Source organism: Physella acuta, unplaced genomic scaffold, assembly GCF_028476545.2.
Source record: "Physella acuta isolate Inbredline_101_S28 unplaced genomic scaffold, ASM2847654v3 ptg000196l, whole genome shotgun sequence".
NCBI lineage: Eukaryota > Metazoa > Mollusca > Gastropoda > Physidae > Physella > Physella acuta.
The window spans coordinates 462,772-485,000 of record NW_026731715.1 but is presented as its reverse complement, the minus strand read 5'-3'; the positions used below and the strand labels follow the sequence as shown (position 1 = coordinate 485,000).

At 38.5% G+C, this 22,229-nt stretch overlaps 1 protein-coding gene across 3 annotated transcripts in view; it reads left to right on the top strand.

Annotated features, from left to right (window-relative positions):
* Nucleotides 1-7,699: 7,699 nt before the first annotated feature.
* Nucleotides 7,700-22,229, top strand: part of LOC131936928 (homeobox protein six1) — an 87,688-nt gene continuing 73,158 nt past the window's right edge. Inside the window, exons 1-2 of one of the 3 annotated variants that reach the window (XM_059294058.1) lie at nucleotides 7,700-8,346; nucleotides 21,253-21,473. In XM_059294058.1, coding sequence (XP_059150041.1) covers nucleotides 21,413-21,473 — 61 coding nt within the window. In that variant the 5' untranslated portion in view covers nucleotides 7,700-8,346; nucleotides 21,253-21,412. Of the gene's footprint in view, nucleotides 8,347-21,252; nucleotides 21,474-21,526; nucleotides 21,546-21,567; nucleotides 21,582-22,229 lie in introns of those variants that run through there. The other 2 variants (XM_059294062.1, XM_059294063.1) reach the window with 2 other exon arrangements.

The window sequence follows — 22,229 nt, the reverse complement described above, 5'->3', positions numbered from 1 at the left end:
TATGTGTGTGTGTGTATATATATATATATATATATATATATATATATATATATATATATATATATATATATATATATATATATATACGTATATAGCTGGGAATATATCATTGAGTCATTTAAAAAAAATCTCTTTCCTCCTGCCAGGCTGTAGAAAGAAAACTGCTCTCTGAATGCTCCTCCATTAGATCCAGTTGTGTTGTCGAGTGTTCCTCTCATCCAACCGATGACAATACAGCTCTGTGCCTATGTTTTGTTTGTTGGAATCGGATCTCCATCTGGGTGTTGCACACACACGAGGCTGGCGTCTATACAAGCATCCCATTTCCACAAACATCTAGCAGCTCCGCGTTACCTGATCTGTTTGAAGGTGCGGCAATAACACAAACAGCCAATTATCGTTGGCTGAGCTGGAGCGAACCACACAAGGACCTTGTCGGAATATCTATGGTGCTGCTGGACAGCTGACGTCATGGCCGACACGACTGACGTGACCAGATGGACGTCATGCAACTAGAACTAGTCAACATCCCAACAAAACGAGTCAACATCTTAACAAAACTGGTCAACATCCCATCAAAACGAGTCAACATCCCAACAAAACTAGTCAACATCCCAACAAAACTAGTCAACATCTTAACAAAACTGGTCAACATGCCATCAAAACTAGTCAACATCCCAACAAAACCAGTCAACATCCCAACAAAACAAGTCAACATCCCATCAAAACTAGTCAACATCCCAACAAAACTAGTCAACACCCCAACAAAACTAGTCAACATCCCAACAAAATCAGTCAACATCCCAACAAAACTAGTCAACATCCCAACAAAACAAGTCAACATCCCAACAAAACTACTCAACATCCCAACAAAACCAGTCAACATCCCAACAAAACAAGTCAACATCTTAACAAAACTAGTCAACATCCCAACAAAACTAGTCAACATCCCAACAAAAATAGTCAAGATCCCAACAAAACTAGTCAACATCCCAACAAAACTACTCAACATCCCAACAAAACTAGTCAACATCCCATCAAAACTACTCAACATCCCAACAAAACTAGTCAACATCCCAACAAAACTAGTCAACATCCCAACAAAACTAGTCAACATCCCAACAAAACTAGTCAACATCCCAACAAATTAAGTCAATCGTTTACCTACACTAGTTAACATCTCATGACAACTTCAATAGAACTGTGGTTAAAAATAGCCTGTCACGTGGTTTCACTATCTGTTCGCGCCGACTTGTACGTAACTCTCCTGGTCCGGGCATCTTATCGTCTGTTAACTCACGTCTGGGAGACATGGCAGGTCCTTAAGATAATGAAGCGGATCGTCTTACAGACCTGGTCAAACCGTGCAGAGCTGGAGTACTGGCCTCATGGGCTGACCATGTCAGTACTCACCACGGTGTTACTAACGCACACACACAAGCGCGCTTACGCCTGTAATCATATATATATATATATATATATATATATATATATATATATATAGATGCATGTATATTCGCAATGAGGAAACTATCATATGAAGTAGGCCTATGACCAAACTATTGCTAATAGCGTAATTGTTCCATTAGAGTGAGCTGTTTTGTGGTGTTATGATGTTCTCATCCACATCTATCAATGACATTATAACATCCACAAGTTACATGTCTAAATGACATCCAGATGTCAGCTCATGGCATTTAGACCACCACATTACGGTAACCAGATACCATTTTTCAGGACGCGGATCAAAGCCATGTGTGTTTGATGTAAATGTAACGCAATACAACATTCATTCATTCAATACAACATTCATTCATTCAATACAACATTCATTCATTTAATACATCATTCATTCATTCAATACAACATTCACTCAATAAAACATTCATTCAATGCAGCATTCATTTATTCAATACAACATTCACTCAATACTACAGCAATCATTCAATACATCATTCATTCATTCAATACAACATTCATTAATTCAATACATCATTTATTCATTCAATACATTCACTCAATACAACATTCATTCAATACATCATTTATTCAATGCAGCATTCATTTATTTAATACAACATTCATTCAATACTACAGCAATCATTCAATACATCATTCATTCATTCAATGCAACATTAATTCATTTATTACAACATTAATTCAACATAACTTTCATTTAATACAACGTTCATTCAATACAACTTTTATTTGTTCACTACCACATTAATTCACTCCATACAACATTAATTCATATCAAAATCCGTTTAATACAACATTTATTCAATACTACAGCAATCATTCAATACATCATTCATTCAATGCAACATTCATCATTCATTTATTACAACATTAATTCAACATAACTTTCATTCAATACAACGTTCATTCAATACAACTTTTATTTGTTCACTACCACATTCATTCACTCCATACAACATTAATTCATATCAACATCCGTTTAATACAACATTCATTCAGTTCAACATTTGGGTTAATGAAGATACCGATTTTTCGAAAATACTCTTCCTCAAATAGGTTTGTTGGGTTGTTAGTAGTTTTGTAATTTCGACTAATTTTGTGGTTAGAAATTAGGGTTGGGGTTAGAGATAGGGTTAGCATTGTCATTAGCAAGCCATATGTGTATTTTAGTTTACTTACAGTAACCTAGCACTCAGTGGCGTAGCGAGGTCGGGTGTCACCCGGTGCGGCACTTAATGGTGTCACCCCCACCCCCCCCCCCCAGAGGCGTAGCGACAAACTTTCACATTTTCAATTTGCATACCCCCCCCCCTCAAAACTTACGATTTGCACCCACCCCCTCAAGTTTTCGATTTTCAACCCCCCCCCCCCCTCCTCAAACTTTCTATTTGCACCCCCCCTCAAGTTTTTCTCTATATATTTTACTATTTTTTGCCTTGGTGTCACCCCCCTAAATGGTGTCACCCGGTGCGGTCCGCACTCCCCCGCCCCCCCCCCCCCTCGCTACGCCCCTGCTAGCACTTAGCACCTAGCACTTAGCACCCAGCAATTAGCACCCTTTTTTTAAGAAGATGCTATTATCAGACACTGGTATAAAAAAAATCCCCACGAAATTCATTCAACGCAAAATTTATCCAATACAACATTCATTCATTCAATACAACATTCATTCATTTAATACAATATTCATTTATTCAATATAACATTTATTCAATACAGCTTTCATTAAATACAACATTCATTCAATATAACATTTATTCAATGTTACATTCATTCAATACAAAATTCATTTATTCAATACAATATTAATTCGTAACAACATTCATTCAATACAACATCTTGCAATATAACATTCATTCAATAAAATATATATTCAATACAACATTTATTCATTCAAAACAACATTCATTCATTCAATACAATACTCATTTATTGAGTATAACAATATTTCGTAACAACATAAATTTCTAACAACATTCATCCAATCCACCATTTCTTCTCCTCTATTTGACCTCTATCTGTCCATCTTAGACCGACTGGCTGGAGCGAGCCAGTATCCCACTGGGGCAACTGACCGACTATTTCATTAACGCCACTGATACGGCAGACATGTCAGCTAATGGGATCCTAACTGACCCCGTGTCATAACTGTATTAGGCTAATGCCAGGGGACTATCAATTGGAGAGTGGGGGTCATGTGATCTATGTCTAATTATCTGACCACATTCCTTTGCTCCGATACAACTTGTGCATAACTGAGTCTTATCAAATTATCTGCTAGCTTTTCATGACATATGTAGACCTAAGTCATATTGACATCACAGACTTTATATGGTCATATTGACCTAAGTATGGTCATATTGACATCACAGACTTTATATGGTCATATTGACCTAAGTATGGTCATATTGACCTAAGTATGGTCATATTGACCTAAGTATGGTCATATTGACATCACAGACTTTATATGGCCATATTGACCTAAGTATGGTCATATTGACCTAAGTATGGTCATATTGACATCACAGACTTTATATGGCCATATTGACCTAAGTATGGTCATATTGACCTAAGTATGGTCATATTGACATCACAGTCTTCATATGGTCATATTGACCTAAGTATGGTCATATTGACCTAAGTATGGTCATATTGACCTAAGTATGGTCATATTGACATCACAGACTTGATATAGTTATATTGACACGAATTCTGTAGTTACAACTAGACGTAATGTAATGAATTCCTGCTTGTGTCTTTGTGTTGGAAACATCTAAGCTTTCATACCCCCCACCCATCCCTTCACCCCACTCTACTATCCGCAAACAGCGGTAGAGTGCTAGACTGCTAACCCGAGAGTCTTGAGTTCGCAGTGGCGTAGGCAGGGGGTGGGGTAGGGAAGTTACAAAAATTTTTTTTACAGTCATATTGCCACTGTTACTTATTTAAATCTATTTCTGAATCAGTATATATGTATAATTGTATATGTATGTTTAGAACAGTCATCTAAAACTGACGCTATGTTCAATCTGAGTTGGTTATCTTAACCCCCCCCCCCCCCACCTCATCACCTAAAACGGGACAGGCCGTAATTGTGTAGAGTGACCTTAATGTCACACCTAAGTATACGCTGGGTAGGATAATTGACCTAAAGTGACCAGACAGTGGTGTATGAAATTGGCCAAATCCCGACTCGGGTGCCGCACCGGGTGACACCCGACCTCGCTACGCCCCTGCAGTGATCTAACCCGTACCATATCATTATGTTAAAAATGATCCTTAAAGAACATACTAACAGTAGATAATTAAAAATGAATGATCTGAACTGTAAGACAATACTTTAGTAATGTGTAAGTTATAATTCAAACTGTTCCACTTATTAAATTTAGTTTTCGTGTGGATTAAAAATACTTGATTTTATAACAACTCTGATTTTAAAAACTTTCACTATGCTGTAATATTTTAGTATTTTAATGATAATATATTTAATTCTGAATGTAGAGAAAACATTTTTGGAAAAACGAATAGTATTAAGCTATTATATTACATACGTAAGTAATTATTGATCTTTTTTACTTTCTCGTATATACGAAGTATAGAGAAAGTCTTGTAATCGTGCAAATTTTTTTTTTTTTAAAATCGAGATTTTTACAAATCTGGACGTTTTACACCTCATTGATACGGAAAAACATAATTTTGCAATCTTGTCCGTATGTCTGTGTGTTTGTCTGTCTGTCTGTCTGTCTGTCTGTCTGTAAACACGATAACTTGAGTACCGTTACAGCTAGCTTGATGAAATTTCATATATATGTATTTTATCAAAATCGTAGATCAGTATCAACTTTTGAGCGATTTCCGGTAACCGGAAGTGGCATTTTTTTCTACTTTGAATTGTTCAAAAGCCTGTTACTTGAGTACTATTTCAGATAGATAAATAAAATTTGACACGTAAGTAAAAATTCTAATTCTCTACCTTCTATCAAATTTTGAGTAATTTTCGTTGACCGGAAGTACTAATTTACGCTATTTCCGATTTCTCAAAAAACGCATGTAAATTTATAAAGTACTAATAATATTGCACACTATTATGCACATTTTGTTTTGGCGTTCGCTTGGTGCGCAATTCTTTTTTCTACTAGATTTTATTCTATTTTTAAAAGTTTAAGTAAACAAAAATCATGTCTATATTCCGAGTTGCCATCCCACGTAATGTTATATTAGAATATTCGAGAAAGTTTAGGGGAGATCACTCCCCGTTTATTTACAATTACAATTAAATTTGTAGAAATATACATACTTATATTAAGAGACAATTACAATTAAATTTGTAGAAATATACATACTTATATTAAGAGAGTGATTAATTCCCCTAGTACGCTTGTCTTAATATTCTAGCAATCATTACGTCAAATTGTTTTTTTTTACAAGGATTACAATACAGATTATGTTGCGTTCATTGTGTTTGGTTGTATTGTGTGTATATTTTGTTTGTTTTTTATGTTTAGAGTGATACATTGTTTTGTTTTGTCGGCCTACATTATGTGTTTTTTTTCTTATTTCTTCAGAGTACTACTTACAATTTATTTTACATCATAGCGAAGCAATGACATATATATATATATATATATATATATATATATATATATATATATATATATATATATATATATATATATATATATATATATATATATATATACAGGGGCGTAGCGAGGGGGGGGGGGCGGGGTGCGGACCGCACCGGGTGACACCATTTAGGGGGTGACACCAAGGCAAAAAATAGCAAAATATATAGAGAAAAACTTGAGGGGAGGAGTGCAAATCGAAAACTTGATCGGGGGGTGCAAATCGAAAGTTTGAGGGGGGGGGGGTGCAAATCGAAAGTTTGAGGGGGGGGGGGGTGCAAATCGAAAGTTTGAGGGGGGGGGGGGTGCAAATCGAAAGTTTGAGGGGTGGTGCAAATCGAAAATTTGAAAGTTTGTCCCCGGGAAGGGTTGCTACGCCTCTGGGGGGAGGGGACTGACACCATTAAGTGCCGCACCGGGTGACACCCGACCTCGCTACGCCACTGTATATATATATATATATATATATATATATATATATATATATATATATATATATATATATATATATATATATATATATATATATATATATTTATATATATATATATATATATATATATATATATATATATATATATATATATATATATATGTGTGTGTGTGTGTGTGTGACGATCCTGGCTACGCCACTGTAAGTTCGAATCCGGGTTTAAATAAGAGGAACGTCCCTTAGTCTACCCAGCTCGGATGGGTACCTAACTCACATTAGAGAAACAATGGCGCCTTGGCATAATGCTGACCACGCTATCCCTTCATATGCCGAGGTCTCTGAAGCAGATGAACTCTACTTCGTCTACCCCCTATGTCTTGGGCACGAACGGAAAACGATATAGATCTACCTTAAGAGCAGAACATACTATATTCAATATTATAAATGTGCAAATATAAAAAATAAACTTTTAATAAAAGGTTCCAGTGGTCTATTTCTCCACCAAACACCAAACACCTCTAGATCCGATATGGACTCGGGCTAGTGTATGCATTCTAGGCTACAACTAGAGCCGAATTAATGTGTTAAATGCTACAACTACAATAACGGTACACTTAAGTAGTAACGTATGGATAGAATCAATACAATTTCATGTCAGCATCCTGTGCTCCTAGATTAGACATAATTACTTAGAACACAAGGACCACCAAGAAGAGGCAAACAATATCAAATCAAACTTCTTGAAAAAAAATCCTTGGCAAGAATAAAGAAAATAAACAAGGTTTTTTCTTGAACTGGCAGGGGGAGAGTTACGTAGAATCTCAGTTATCTTGCTTTTTACTTTTGCCACGCCGGGGACCGCACGCAGACAAGCCAACGGGGCGGGGCTAATCGCGCGGGACAGGACTCAAATGTGGCAAGCAAATCCCCTTAAAACGAGCCCACCTCCTCTTTAGCCAATCAGCAGCGGTACATCCCGTTACCGCGACACGGCCCAAGCGGCCCGCTAGTGAGGTGGCGGATCGGGCAGAGAAACAAAGCGATTGACTTCCCCTTAGTGGGCGTGGCTTGAGATCCCACAGCCAGAGCCGCGAATACCGGGCCACTATGACGGTCGGCGCGCGGTGGTTGGCTGTACACGTGACACCGCTACAAACTTAGCAGGGAATTAGTTTTCACAACCAGCAGAAAAAATATGTTCAAAGGCATTAGGATTGTTTTTCTTAAAAGGACATAGGCAGCCCGAATAGGAAAAGTGAGCATCTAAGTCTGAAAGTCATAGGCACTACCGTCTGGCTCAAGTTGCAGGCTCTATGGGAGATGTGCCTTTCGTGTGGGGGAGAGAGACTAGAGTCGGTCAGGACAACTAAAAAGAAAGATATGACTGTCAGAAGCTCGACTATAAAATAAACAATGGCTATCTACTGCTGTGGTCAACAGATTGTCTTGTAGGTACGTCTGGGCCGGTCCTGCCATATTTCATGGAGTAAGTCAACTGATGGAGTTTCTTCCCTTTGGAGTATCTTAACTTTTGGAGTTTCTAAACTTTTGGAATTTCTAAACTTTTGGAGTACCTCAACTTTTGGGATAACTAAACTCTTGGAGTATCTTTGCTAATGGAGTATATAAACATTTGGAGTATCTAAGCATTTGGATTATATCTAAACATTTGGAGTATCTAAACATTTGGAGTATCTAAACATTTGGAGTATCTAAACATTTGCAAGTGTAGAGTGTCTGAAGTTTGAAGGTCTCTAAACATGTGAGACACCGCTCTCTCTTGTTGCTGGGATTGTGTGCTCCCGAGGGGTAAGTTTCAACTTAATTGTGGGGGGACGGGGGGGGTGAAATCATTGAACAACTGAAGTATAACTGTTGTATAGATAAGGTATAGCGGTACAATTCGTATAACTAGCATATGGTATAACTAGGAGGATATAAACGTCACTTTTAGTAGACCGGACGGTTGATGTCCCTAAACAGTGTTTCTTCCAGACTTTTTTCTCCGGGGGTGCACTTGAAATTTTCGGAAGGACGGGGGGGGGGGGGGGGGGTAGACTTTCTTCGGGGGTGGGACTGTTACGATGTTAAAGTATATATTTTCTATATAAATTTCATTTCGGCAAAGTCGTCGTCTCCCCCCCCCCCCCCCCCCGAAGAGATGCCTGGAAGAAACTGTCAATAAATGACGGACGGTTGATGCCCCTAAATGACGGCCGGACGGTTGATGCCCCTAAATGACGGCCGGACGGTTGATGTCCCTAAATGACGGCCGGACGGTTGATGTCCCTAAATGACGGACGGTTGATGTCCCTAAATGACGGACGGTTGATGTCCCTAAATCCCTAAATGACGGCCGGACGGTTGATGTCCCTAAATGACGGACGGTTGATGTCCCTAAATGACGGCCGGACGGTTGATGTCCCATAATGACAGACGGTTGATGTCCCATAATGACGGACGGTTGATGTCCCATAATGACGGACGGTTGATGTCCCTAAATGACGGCCGGACGGTTGATGTCCCATAATGACGGACGGTTGATGTCCCATAATGACGGACGGTTGATGCCCCTAAATGACGGCCGGACGGTTGATGCCCCTAAATGACGGACGGACGGTTGATGTCCCTAAATGACGGACGGTTGATGCCCCTAAATGACGGACGGTTGATGTCCCTAAATGACGGACGGACGGTTGATGTCCCTAAATGACGGACGGTTGATGTCCCATAATGACGGACGGTAGATGCCCCTAAATGACGGACGGACGGTTGATGTCTCTAAATGACGGACGGTTGATGTCCCTAAACGACGGCCGGACGGTTGATGTCCCTAAATGACGGACGGACGGTTGATGCCCCTAAATGACGGACGGACGGTTGATGTCCCATAATGACGGCCGGACGGTTGATGTCCCATAATGACGGACGGTTGATGTCCCATAATGACGGACGGTTGATGCCCCTAAACGACGGCCGGACGGTTGATGTCCCATAATGACGGACGGTTGATGCCCCTAAATGACGGACGGACGGTTGATGCCCCTAAATGACGGACGGACGGTTGATGCCCCTAAACGACGGCCGGACGGCTGATGCCCCTAAATGACGGACGGACGGTTGATGTCCCATAATGACGGCCGGACGGTTGATGTCCCATAATGACGGACGGACGGTTGATGTCCCATAATGACGGCCGGACGGTTGATGTCCCATAATGACGGACGGACGGTTGATGTCCCTAAATGACGGACGGTTGATGTCCCATAATGACGACCGGACGGTTGATGCCCCTAAATGACGGCCGGACGGTTGATGTCCCTAAATGACGGACGGTTGATGTCCCTAAACGACGGACGGTTGATGCCCCTAAATGACGGACGGACGGTTGATGTCCCTAAATGACGGACGGTTGATGCCCCTAAATGACGGACGGTTGATGCCCCTAAATGACGGACGGTTGATGTCCCTAAACGACGGACGGACGGTTGATGTCCCATAATGACGGACGGTTGATGTCCCTAAATGACGGACGGTTGATGCACCTAAATGACGGACGGTTGATGTCCCTAAATGACGGACGGTTGATGCCCCTAAATGACGGCCGGACAGTGTTGAGCCTTAATGAGCTAATTTCATCGTCCGTGTATTAAATAATGTATATATAATGTATGTGTATAAAATAATGTATATATAATGTCTGTGTATTAAATAATGTATATATAATGTCTGTGTATTAAATAATGTATATATGTCTGTGTATATGTGTGTTACCATTTCACAACGATGTTAGCCAACATATCCCTATACAACATAACAATCCCAAAAATACAACATAGTTATAATTCAATACTTGGGCCTATACAACATAATCCCAAAAATACAACATAGTTATAATTCAACACTTTGGCCAATACAACATAACAATCCCAAAAATACACCGTGGGGATAATTCAACACTTGGTCCTATACAACATAATCCCAAAAATACAACATAGTTATAATTCAACACTTTGGCCAATACAACATAACAATCCCAAAAATACACCGTGGGGATAATTCAACACTTTGGCCTATACAACATAATCCCAAAAATACAACATAGTTATAATTCAACACTTTGGCCTATACAACATAATCCCAAAAATACACCGTGGGGATAATTCAACACTTTGGCCTATACAACATAACAATCCCAAAAATACACCGTGGGGATAATTCAACACTTTGGCCTATACAACATAATCCCAAAAATACAACATAGTTATAATTCAACACTTTGGCCAATACAACATAACAATCCCAAAAATACACCGTGGGGATAATTCAACACTTTGGCCTATACAACATAACAATCCCAAAAATACACCGTGGGGATAATTCAACACTTTGGCCTATACAACATAATCCCAAAAATACACCGTAGGGATAATTCAACACTTGGGTCTGCAATATTTTCTCGGTAAACAAAATACAGCTTTATATTTGCTCCTACATACACTATTGTGTTGCGAATAAAGAGAGACTGGGAAAATGACTTAAGTCAGATTGTCGTGACTTAGAGCAAGTAATGAACCGAGTGACTAATGCTGCTGCTCGCGTGCCCACGAGCCATCTAGCCACGGTCAACCCGCCTTAGACAGATTTAAAATCAATTAAAAATTGGACTCGGCAACTAGCTCCAGTTACTCGCCCTTCTCACCCACCCACACGATCCACGCAATACGTCTGGCCATCAGCAGGACCCATAGTTGGCCATCAGCAGGACCCATAGTTGGCCATCAGCAGGACCCATATTTGGCCATTAGCCGGTTTGGCCATCAGCAGGACCTATTATTGGCCATCAACAGGACCCATATTTGGCCATCAACAGGACCCATATTTGGCCATCAACAGGACCCATATTTGGCCATCAACAGGACCCATATTTGGCCATTAGCCGGTTTGGCCATCAGCAGGACCTATTATTGGCCATCAACAGGACCCATATTTGACCATTAGCAGGACACATACTTGGCCATCGACAGGACCCATAGTTGCTCATGTTAAAATACAACAAACTGAAGTAACTGAATAGATGAAGTTCTTTGGCTAACAACGCTGTACAGTAAAACAATTTTACATTCACGTTCAAGATTCATAATTTGGTCTTATTGTATAGAATAAAACAATTTTACATTTACGTTCAAGATTCGTAATTTGGTCTAATTGTATAGAATAAAAACATTTTACATTCACATTCAAGATTCATAATTTGGTCTTATTGTATAGAATAAAACAATTTTACATTCACGTTCAAGATTCATAATTTGGTCTTATTGTATAGAATAAAACAATTTTACATTCACGTTCAAGATTCGTAATTTGGTCTTATTTGATAGACTTTGAGCTTCATAAATTTTTTTGCTAAATCTCCTCTTGCCTTCTGTAATCTGACCTTGATATCTGCCACATATCCCCCACCCCATACACCATACTGTCCAGATATGATAACTATTGTACCACAGATCCCCCACCCCATACACCATACTGTCCAGATATGTCAACTATTGTACCACAGATCCCGCACCACATACACCATACTGTCCAGATATGTCAACTATTGTACCACAGATCCCCCACCCCATACTGTCCAGATATGTCAACTATTGTACCACAGATCCCCCACCCCATACTGTCCAGATATGTCAACTATTGTACCACAGATCCCCCACCCCATACACCATACTGTCCAGATATGTCAACTATTGTACCACATATCCCCCACCCCATACCCCATACTGTCCAGATATGTCAACTATTGTACCACAGATCCCCCACCCCATACACCATACTGTCCAGATATGTCAACTATTGTACCACAGATCCCCCACCCCATACTGTCCAGATATGTCAACTATTGTACCACATATCCCCCACCCCATACACCATACTGTCCAGATATGTCAACTATTCTAACACAGATCCCCCACCCCATACACCATACTGTCCAGATATGTCAACTATTGTACCACATATCCCCCACCCCATACACCATACTGTCCAGATATGTTAACTATTGTACCAAAGATCCCCCACCCCATACACCATACTGTCCAGATATGTCAACTATTGTACCACAGATCCCCCACCCCATACACCATACTGTCCAGATATGTCAACTATTGTACCACAGATCCCCCACCCCATACACCATACTGTCCAGATATGTCAACTATTCTACCACAGATCCCCCACCCCATACCCCATACTGTCCAGATATGTCAACTATTGTACCACAGATCCCACACCCCATACTGTCCAGATATGTCAACTATTGTACCACAGATCCCCCACCCCATACCCCATACTGTCCAGATATGTCAACTATTCTACCTATTGTATCTGCTAATATGTTCATGTTATATTTGCTCACTTGAAATATTCTTGACTTGCTTTCACTTAATTTACGTCCGACTTTTCTTGATGCTAAGTTTGGTTAACATTTTGTTCTGCCTAGATGCTGAGTTTGGTTAACATTTTGTTCTGCCTAGATGCTAAGTTTGGTTAACATTTTGATCTGCCTAGATGCTAAGTTTGGTTAACATTTTGTTCTGCCTAGATGCTAAGTTTGGTTAACGTTTTGTTCTGCCTAGATGCTAAGTTTGGTTAGAAGTTTTGTTCTGCCTAGATGCTAAGTTTGGTTAGAAGTTTTGTTCTGCCTAGATGCTAAGTTTGGTTAACGTTTTGTTCTGCCTAGATGCTAAGTTTGGTTAGAAGTTTTGTTTTGCCTAGATGCTAAGTTTGGTTAACATTTTGTTCTGCCTAGATGCTAAGTTTGGTTAACATTTTGTTCTGCCTAGATGCTGAGTTTGGTTAACATTTTGTTCTGCCTAGATGCTAAGTTTGGTTAACATTTTGATCTGCCTAGATGCTAAGTTTGGTTAACATTTTGTTCTGCCTAGATGCTAAGTTTGGTTAACATTTTGTTCTGCCTAGATGCTAAGTTTGGTTAGAAGTTTTGTTCTGCCTAGATGCTAAGTTTGGTTAGAAGTTTTGTTCTGCCTAGATGCTAAGTTTGGTTAACGTTTTGTTCTGCCTAGATGCTAAGTTTGGTTAGAAGTTTTGTTCTGCCTAGATGCTAAGTTTGGTTAACATTTTGTTCTGCCTAGATGCTAAGTTTGGTTAACATTTTGTTCTGCCTAGATCCTAAGTTTGGTTAACATGTTGTTCTGCCTAGATGCTAAGTTTGGTTAACATTTTGTTCTGTCTAGATGCTAAGTTTGTTTAACATGTTGTTCTGCCTAGATGCTAAGTTTGGTTAACGTTTTGTTCTGCCTAGATGCTAAGTTTGGTTAGAAGTTTTGTTCTGCCTAGATGCTAAGTTTGGTTAATATTTTGTTCTGCCTAGATGCTAAGTTTGGTTAGAAGTTTTGTTCTGCCTAAATGCTAAGTTTGGTTAACATTTTGTTCTGCCTAGATGCTAAGTTTGGTTAGAAGTTTTGTTCTGCCTAAATGCTAAGTTTGGTTAACATTTTGTTCTGCCTAGATGCTAAGTTTGGTTAACATGTTGTTCTGTCTAGATGCTAAGTTTGATTAACATATTGTTCTGCCTAGATGCTAAGTTTGGTTAGAAGTTTTGTTCTGCCTAGATGCTAAGTTTGGTTAATATTTTGTTTTGCCTAGATGCTTAGTTTGGTTAGAAGTTTTGTTCTGCCTAGATGCTAAGTTTGGTTAGAAGTTTTGTTCTGCCTAGATGCTAAGTTTGGTTAACATTTTGTTCTGCCTAGATGCTAAGTTTGGTTAACATGTTGTTCTGCCTAGATGCTAAGTTTGGTTAGAAGTTTTGCTCTGCCTAGATGCTAAGTTTGGTTAACGTTTTGTTCTGCCTAGATGCTAAGTTTGGTTAGAAGTTTTGTTCTGCCTAGATGCTAAGTTTGGTTAGAAGTTTTGTTCTGCCTAGATGCTAAGTTTGGTTAGAAGTTTTGTTCTGCCTAGATGCTAAGTTTGGTTAGAAGTTTTGTTCTGCCTAGATGCTAAGTTTGGTTAACATTTTGTTCTGCCTAGATGCTAATTTTGGTTAACATGTTGTTCTGCCTAGATGCTAAGTTTGATTAGAAGTTTTGTTCTGCCTAGTTGCTAAGTTTGGTTAGAAGTTATGTTCTGCCTAGATGCTAAGTTTGGTTAACATTTTGTTCTGCCTAGATGCTAAGTTTGGTTAACATTTTGTTCTGCCTAGATGCTAAGTTTGATTAGAAGTTTTGTTCTGCCTAGATGCTAAGTTTGATTAGAAGTTTTGTTCTGCCTAGATGCTAAGTTTGGTTAACATGTTGTTCTGCCTAGATGCTAAGTTTGGTTAGAAGTTTTGTTCTGCCTAGATGCTAAGTTTGGTTAGAAGTTATGTTCTGCCTAGATGCTAAGTTTGCCTATAGTTCCCGCTTTGATTTCATCAAAGTCCTCCAGCTTGTTTAAAGGTGTCCACACATTTGTTTAAAGGTGTCGACACACATTTGTTTAAAGGTGTCCACACACATTTGTTTAAAGGTGTCCACACACGTTTGTTTAAAGGTGTCCACACACATTTGTTTAAAGGTGTCCACATACGTTTGTTTAAAGGTGTCCACACACGTTTGTTTAAAGGTGTCCACACACGTTTGTTTAAAGGTGTCCACACACGTTTGTTTAAAGGTATCCACACACATTTGTTTAAAGGTGTCCACACACGTTTGTTTAAAGGTATCCACACACATTTGTTTAAAGGTGTCCACACACGTTTGTTTAAAGGTATCCACACACATTTGTTTAAAGGTGTCCATACACGTTTGTTTAAAGGTGTCCACACACGTTTGTTTAAAGGTGTCCACACACATTTGTTTAAAGGTGTCCACACACGTTTGTTTAAAGGTGTCCACACAGTTTGTTTAAAGGTGTCCACACACGTTTGTTTAAAGGTGTCCACACACATTTGTTTAAAGGTGTCCACACAGTTTGTTTAAAGGTGTCCACACACGTTTGTTTAAAGGTGTCCACACACATTTGTTTAAAGGTGTCCACACACGTTTGTTTAAAGGTGTCCACACACGTTTGTTTAAAGGTGTCCACACACGTTTGTTTAAAGGTGTCCACACATGTTTGTTTAAAGGTGTCCACACACATTTGTTTAAAGGTGTCCACACAGTTTGTTTAAAGGTGTCCACACACGTTTGTTTAAAGGTGTCCACACACATTTGTTTAAAGGTGTCCACACACGTTTGTTTAAAGGTGTCCACACACGTTTGTTTAAAGGTGTCCACACATGTTTGTTTCCTTCACTCAGGTACCTTGCATGATCCAGTCTGCTACTGTAAGACTTCTTTAACGCTCCCTCGGAGCCAATCTCAAATACAGTTGTCAGCCTTCCTCCATACCTCCATGATTTATGTATGTTTATTTTGATAGCCTACCTCCATGAATGATGTATCTCATATTTTGATAGCCTACCTCCATGAATGATGTATCTCATATTTTGATAGCCTACCTCCATGAATGATGTATCTCATATTTTGATAGCCTACCTCCATGAATGATGTATCTCATATTTTGATAGCCTACCTCCATGAATGATGTATCTCATATTTTGATAGCCTACCTCCATGAATGATGTATCTCATATTTTGATAGCCTACCTCTACAAATGATGTATCTCATATTTTGATATCCTACCTCTACAAATGATGTATCTCATATTTTGATAGCCTACCTCTACAAATGATGTATCTCATATTTTGATAGCCTACCTCTACAAATGATGTATCTCATATTTTGATAGCCTACCTCTACAAATGATGTATCTCATATTTTGATAGCCTACCTCCATGAATGATGTATCTCATATTTTGATAGCCTACCTCCATGAATGATGTATCTCATATTTTGATAGCCTACCTCTACAAATGATGTATCTCATATTTTGATATCCTACCTCTACAAATGATGTATCTCATATTTTGATAGCCTACCTCTACAAATGATGTATCTCATATTTTGATAGCCTACCTCTACAAATGATGTATCTCATATTTTGATATCCTACCTCCATGAATGACGTATCTCATATTTTGATATCCTACCTTCATGAATGATGTATCTCATATTTTGATAGTCTACATCCTTAGATGATGATTTATCTCATATTTTGATAGTCTACCTCCATGAATGATGTATCTCATATTTTGATAGCCTACCTCCATGAATGATGTATCTCATATTTTGATAGCCTACCTCCATGAATGATGTGTCTCATATTTTGATAGCCTACCTCCATGAATGATGTATCTCATATTTTGATAACCTACCTCCATGAATGATGTATCTCATATTTTGATAGCCTACCTCCATGAATGATGTATCTCATATTTTGATAGCATACCTCCATGAATGATGTATCTCATATTTTGATAGCCTACCTCCTTGAATGAATTAACTCATATTGTGTTAGTCTACCTCCATGAATGATGCATTTCATATTGTGTTAGGCTAACATTCTATTCAATAGCTTGTTCCATTTTCGTCATATAAGTTGCTATTGGGTCTAAAAATGATTGTGTTTTGAAGCCTGTCTTTTGTTCATCTGGTACTTTAGTGTCCAATGTTTTAAAAAATCTAAGTCTGCCGTTGTTCATCTGGTACTTTAGTGTCCAATGTTTTAAAAAATCTAAGTCTGCCGTTGTTCATCTGGTACTTTAGTGTCCAATGTTTTAAAAAATCTAAGTCTGCCGTTGTTCATCTGGTACTTTAGTGTCCAATGTTTTAAAAAATCTAAGTCTGCCGTTGTTCATCTGGTACTTTAGTGTCCAATGTTTTAAAAAATCTAAGTCTGCCGTTGTTCATCTGGTACTTTAGTGTCCAATGTTTTAAAAAATCTAAGTCTGCCGTTGTTCATCTGGTACTTTAGTGTCCAATGTTCTAAAAAATCTAAGCCTGTCTTTGTTCATCTGGTACTTTAGTGTCCAATGTTTTAAAAAATCTAAGTCTGCCGTTGTTCATCTGGTACTTTAGTGTCCAATATTTTAAAAAATCTAAGTCTGCCGTTGTTCATCTGGTACTTTAGTGTCCAATGTTCTAAAAAATCTCCCGACTGTCCCTGTGGTAGATCTACTTCATCACCTTCTCTCTTGCCCCCCCCCCCCCATCTTATGGCTTCTGTATTATCCGTCTGGTTGATCAAGCAGGGTCTGGTTCTATAGTCATGTGATCATTGTCTGTAGCTTTTCGCGGCTAGAAACTTCTACAACATATTTATATAGCAACAAACTTATATAACCACTCACTTATATAACAACCAATCCTTAAAACGTTATTAAACAAAATACTCATTTTCCTGCACAAAAATAGAACTAGACGATTGGAATGTGAATTTTGTATGTTGTAGATGGTGGTGGCTGTATTGTGGTTCTTTATTTTACTGAGATGTTTCTTCTTGTATCTACTTAGATAATGGTTGTTATATGTACATAGTATATAATAAGTGTAAAATTAGATGATATCAAACGTGTCGATTTTCACTTTCTCACAAGTATATAAGTATAGAGAAAGTATTGTAATAGTGCAAAAAAAATCGAGATTTTTGCAAGTCTCGACGTTTTACACCTCACTGAGTCGGAAAAACATAACTTTGCAATCTTGTCCGTATGACTGTGTGTGTGGATGGGTGTATGTATGTGTGTCTGTGAACACGATAACTTGAGTACCGTTACAGCTAGGTTGATGAAATTTCATATGTATTATATCAAATTTGTAGGTCTGTATCAACTTTTCAGCGATTTCCGGTAACCGGAAGTGGTATTTATTCTACTTTCAATTTTTCAAAAGCCTATAACTTGAGTACTATTTCAGATAGATAAATGAAATTTCACACGTAAGTAAAAGATCTATTTTTTTTTTTTTTTATTTTTTTTTTTGCCTTCTTATAAATTTTGAGTAATTTCCGTTAAACGGAAGCACTAATTTACGCTATCTCCGATTTCCCAAAAAACGCATGTGAATTGATAAAGTACTAATAATATTCCGCACTATTATACACAGATTGTTTGGCGTTCACTTGGTATGCAATTCTATTCTATTCTTTTATAAAAAGTTTAAGTAACTAAAAAAGGATTTAAAATATTGTCTATAGTCCGAGTTGCCATCCCCCGTAGTGTTATATAAGAATGTTCGAGAAAGTTTAGGGGAGATCACTCCCGTTTATTTTAAAAATGTATAAACGTTTCAATGTTACATTGTTTGAATGATGTAAACTTTTCAATGTTAAATTGTGTGAATGTTGAAAACAACTCAATGTTAAATCGTGTGAATGTTGAAAACAACTCAATGTTAAATCGTGTGAATGTTGAAAACTACTCAATGTTAAATCGTGTGAATGTTGAAAACGACTCAATGTTAAATTGTGTGAATGTTGAAAACGACTCAATGTTAAATCGTGTGAATGTTGAAAACAACTGAATGTTAAATCGTGTGAATGTTGAAAACGACTCAATGTTAAATTGTGTGAATGTTGAAAACTACTCAATGTTAAATTGTGTGAATGTTGAAAACGACTCAATGTTAAATAGTGTGAATGTTGAAAACGATTTAATGTTAAATTGTGTGAATGTTGAAAACTACTCAATGTTAAATCGTGTGAATGTTGAAAACGACTCAATGTTAAATTGTGTGAATGTTGAAAACGACTCAATGTTAAATCGTGTGAATGTTGAAAACAACTGAATGTTAAATCGTGTGAATGTTGAAAACGACTCAATGTTAAATTGTGTGAATGTTGAAAACGACTCAATGTTAAATTGTGTGAATGTTGAAAACGACTCAATGTTAAATAGTGTGAATGTTGAAAACGATTTAATGTTAAATTGTGTGAATGTATAAAACGACTCAATGTTATACTAAAGCTTTTTTGAACATCACGTTTTTAGATAGAAAAAAATGTTATATAAGTTTGATGTATACGTTTGTTATATAATTTTGTTATATACTTTTGTTCTATAATGTTGTTATTAAGATGTGTCATGAGTAGTCACAATTATTAAAATAGTTCGATAATTGATGTCATTAGAGAGCGGGCATAAATCAGTGTTCATCGATGTGGATATTGCGCAAATATTTTTTCTAGATCAGCGTTTTCTCACAGATATCATAACGTGTTTGTGTGTGTATGTGTGTGTATGTGTGTGTATGTGTGTGTATGTGTGTGTATGTGTGTGTATGTGTGTGTATGTGTGTGTATTTGTGTGTATGTGTGTGTATTTGTGTGTATGAAAAAAGGGGGAGGGGAAACGTTGGGTGGGTCTAGTACCCTCGCCAGAAACTTTAATGTGGTTGGGGGGGGGGGGACTAGACTTGCCATTTTTCTAAGCAGACTTTCTTTCAGGCATCGTTTTATAGTAGCAAGTTATTTTTTCTGTTGACGGGGTAAGTAGTCAAGTCCTCAAATATTTCATCTCATTTTAGACCCGCCGAACAAAATGTCCCCTCATAAGTGGCAAGTCCTTCAAGCTTGATGTGGTTTCTCGTGTTTGTTGTGTGTTTATATTCATAATTTTGAAGCAATTGCTTTTTATTGCTGTTTCATTTTTTATGCTTTATTTAAATAACATTTAAGAGCAGTCATTGCTTTTCACTTTGCTTAGTACAAAACCATTGAAACGAGCTTTATGGGCAACCATATTTGACTATTTAACTAGGAGCAATAAGTCATGGAAGTGGTTTAAACCTTGGTCTATCATTCACATTACTGTAAAACAATCACTGCTGTAGTAGATCTGTTCTTATTTTTACAAAACCACCATCAAGGTGTAAGAGTAACAATATTCTTTGGTCGGATTTTGGGCCTTCTAAACGTCCATCAACCACACCCCCCCCCCCCTCCCGCGCTGGGGTTTGGTACTTCCACCCCTTGCATCTTGCTGACGACTAATGTTGTAGAATGCACACACACACACATTTTTAATATGTAACGGTTTTTGGTGGTCAGTAAGGCAGATGAAGTGTGTGTGAGCTCGGCATATAAAGAGATACTGTCGTTAGCACTATGTCCAGCCGTCTTTACTTTCCCTACAGTCAGTCATGTGACCACCAGAGCTGGGTGACGTCTTACAGACATGAGCCCGGGATCCGAACGCCTGCCTTTCATGTTAATAACCATACGTCCTACCGTGCGAACACGCCCATTCATAACTAAAGCAATGCTGGTCTCTAAATACCAACAGTATACCAACAATATACCAGCAGTACACTAACAGTACACAAACAGTACACAAACAGTACACAAACAGTACACAAACAGTACACAAACAGCACACAAACAGTACACAAACAGTACACCAACAGTATACCATCAGTAAAGCTCAGCACAGAAATATCCATGCTCCTCTTACCACATGATCATTCCCCCCCTACCCCCCCCCCCCCCCCAATCACCACTTTCTTACACCCAAGCTCGCAAAACTGCATGGACGATGATTAAGGTAGTTAATTAATCCAGGCTAGATTTGTATATGTGTGCTGATGTGTGTGTGTGTGTTGATGTGTGTTTACACCAGATGCCGGTAACGATGGGTGAAGTGTGTGTGTGTGTGTGTGTGTGTGTGTGCTGATGTGTGTGTGTGTGTTGATGTGTGTTTACACCATATGCCGGTAACGATGGGTGAAATTAAAAAAAAAAAAACAAGCAAGTATTTCAGGATGTTTATTTTTTTATTGCAGGGACTTTGGGTGATGTAACACACACATGACCACCCACGTGATAGCCGCCTTCTGTGATATGGACACTCGGTCGGTAATAGACTGAGGCTAATTATTTAACTACCGGATTAAATTGAGGCTTACTGTGAGACCCAAGCGGTGCCCGGTCAAGCCATTCACCATGATGGACTTTCACCACCTAGATATCCAGTCTATGATGGATCCTTATTCTTACTCTACAGGTAAGTCTATGATGGATCCTTATTCTTACTCTACAGGTGAGTCTATGATGGATCCTTATTCTTACTCTACAGGTAAGTCTATGATGAATCCTTATTCTTACTCTACAGGTAAGTCTATGATGAATCCTTATTCTTACTCTACATGTGAGTCGCGTGCATACAGAGGCGTAGCGATCCTTCCCGGCGCCCGGGGACATACTTTCAATTTGGCGCCCCCCTCGGGAGCAAATTTTCGATTTGCACCCCCCCCCCTTCGAACTTTTCATTTGCACCCTCCCCCTCAAACTTTCGTTTGCACCCCCCCCCCTCAAACTTTCAATTTGGCGCCCCCCCCCCCTAAGGTCGGCGCCCGGGGACATATGTCCCCCCCCCGCCCCCCCTCGCTACGCCTCTGCGTGCATAGGTCCATTTATAAAACCAAACACTTATTATACCAAGCCCTTATATGTGCACGAGAATGAAGAAAATCAATGTCTTACTTTAAAAATATAATAGACCACTATTTAAATAACTAATAAGAAAGCGTGGGTAGTTCAGATAATTATTGTAATGGTAATTAATACATTTTTATTTTGTAACGGCTGCAAAAGTAGTCACGTTTTATGTGATTCCCATTGGCCGTTAGCAACAAACATATTGACATAATAATAAACTAGCATTTAAATAATAAAGGCGTATCAATAAAATAGCATTTACAATATGCAATAAAGAAATACTATCACCATTGTTGGTAGATCAAGTGAATACAGAGATATA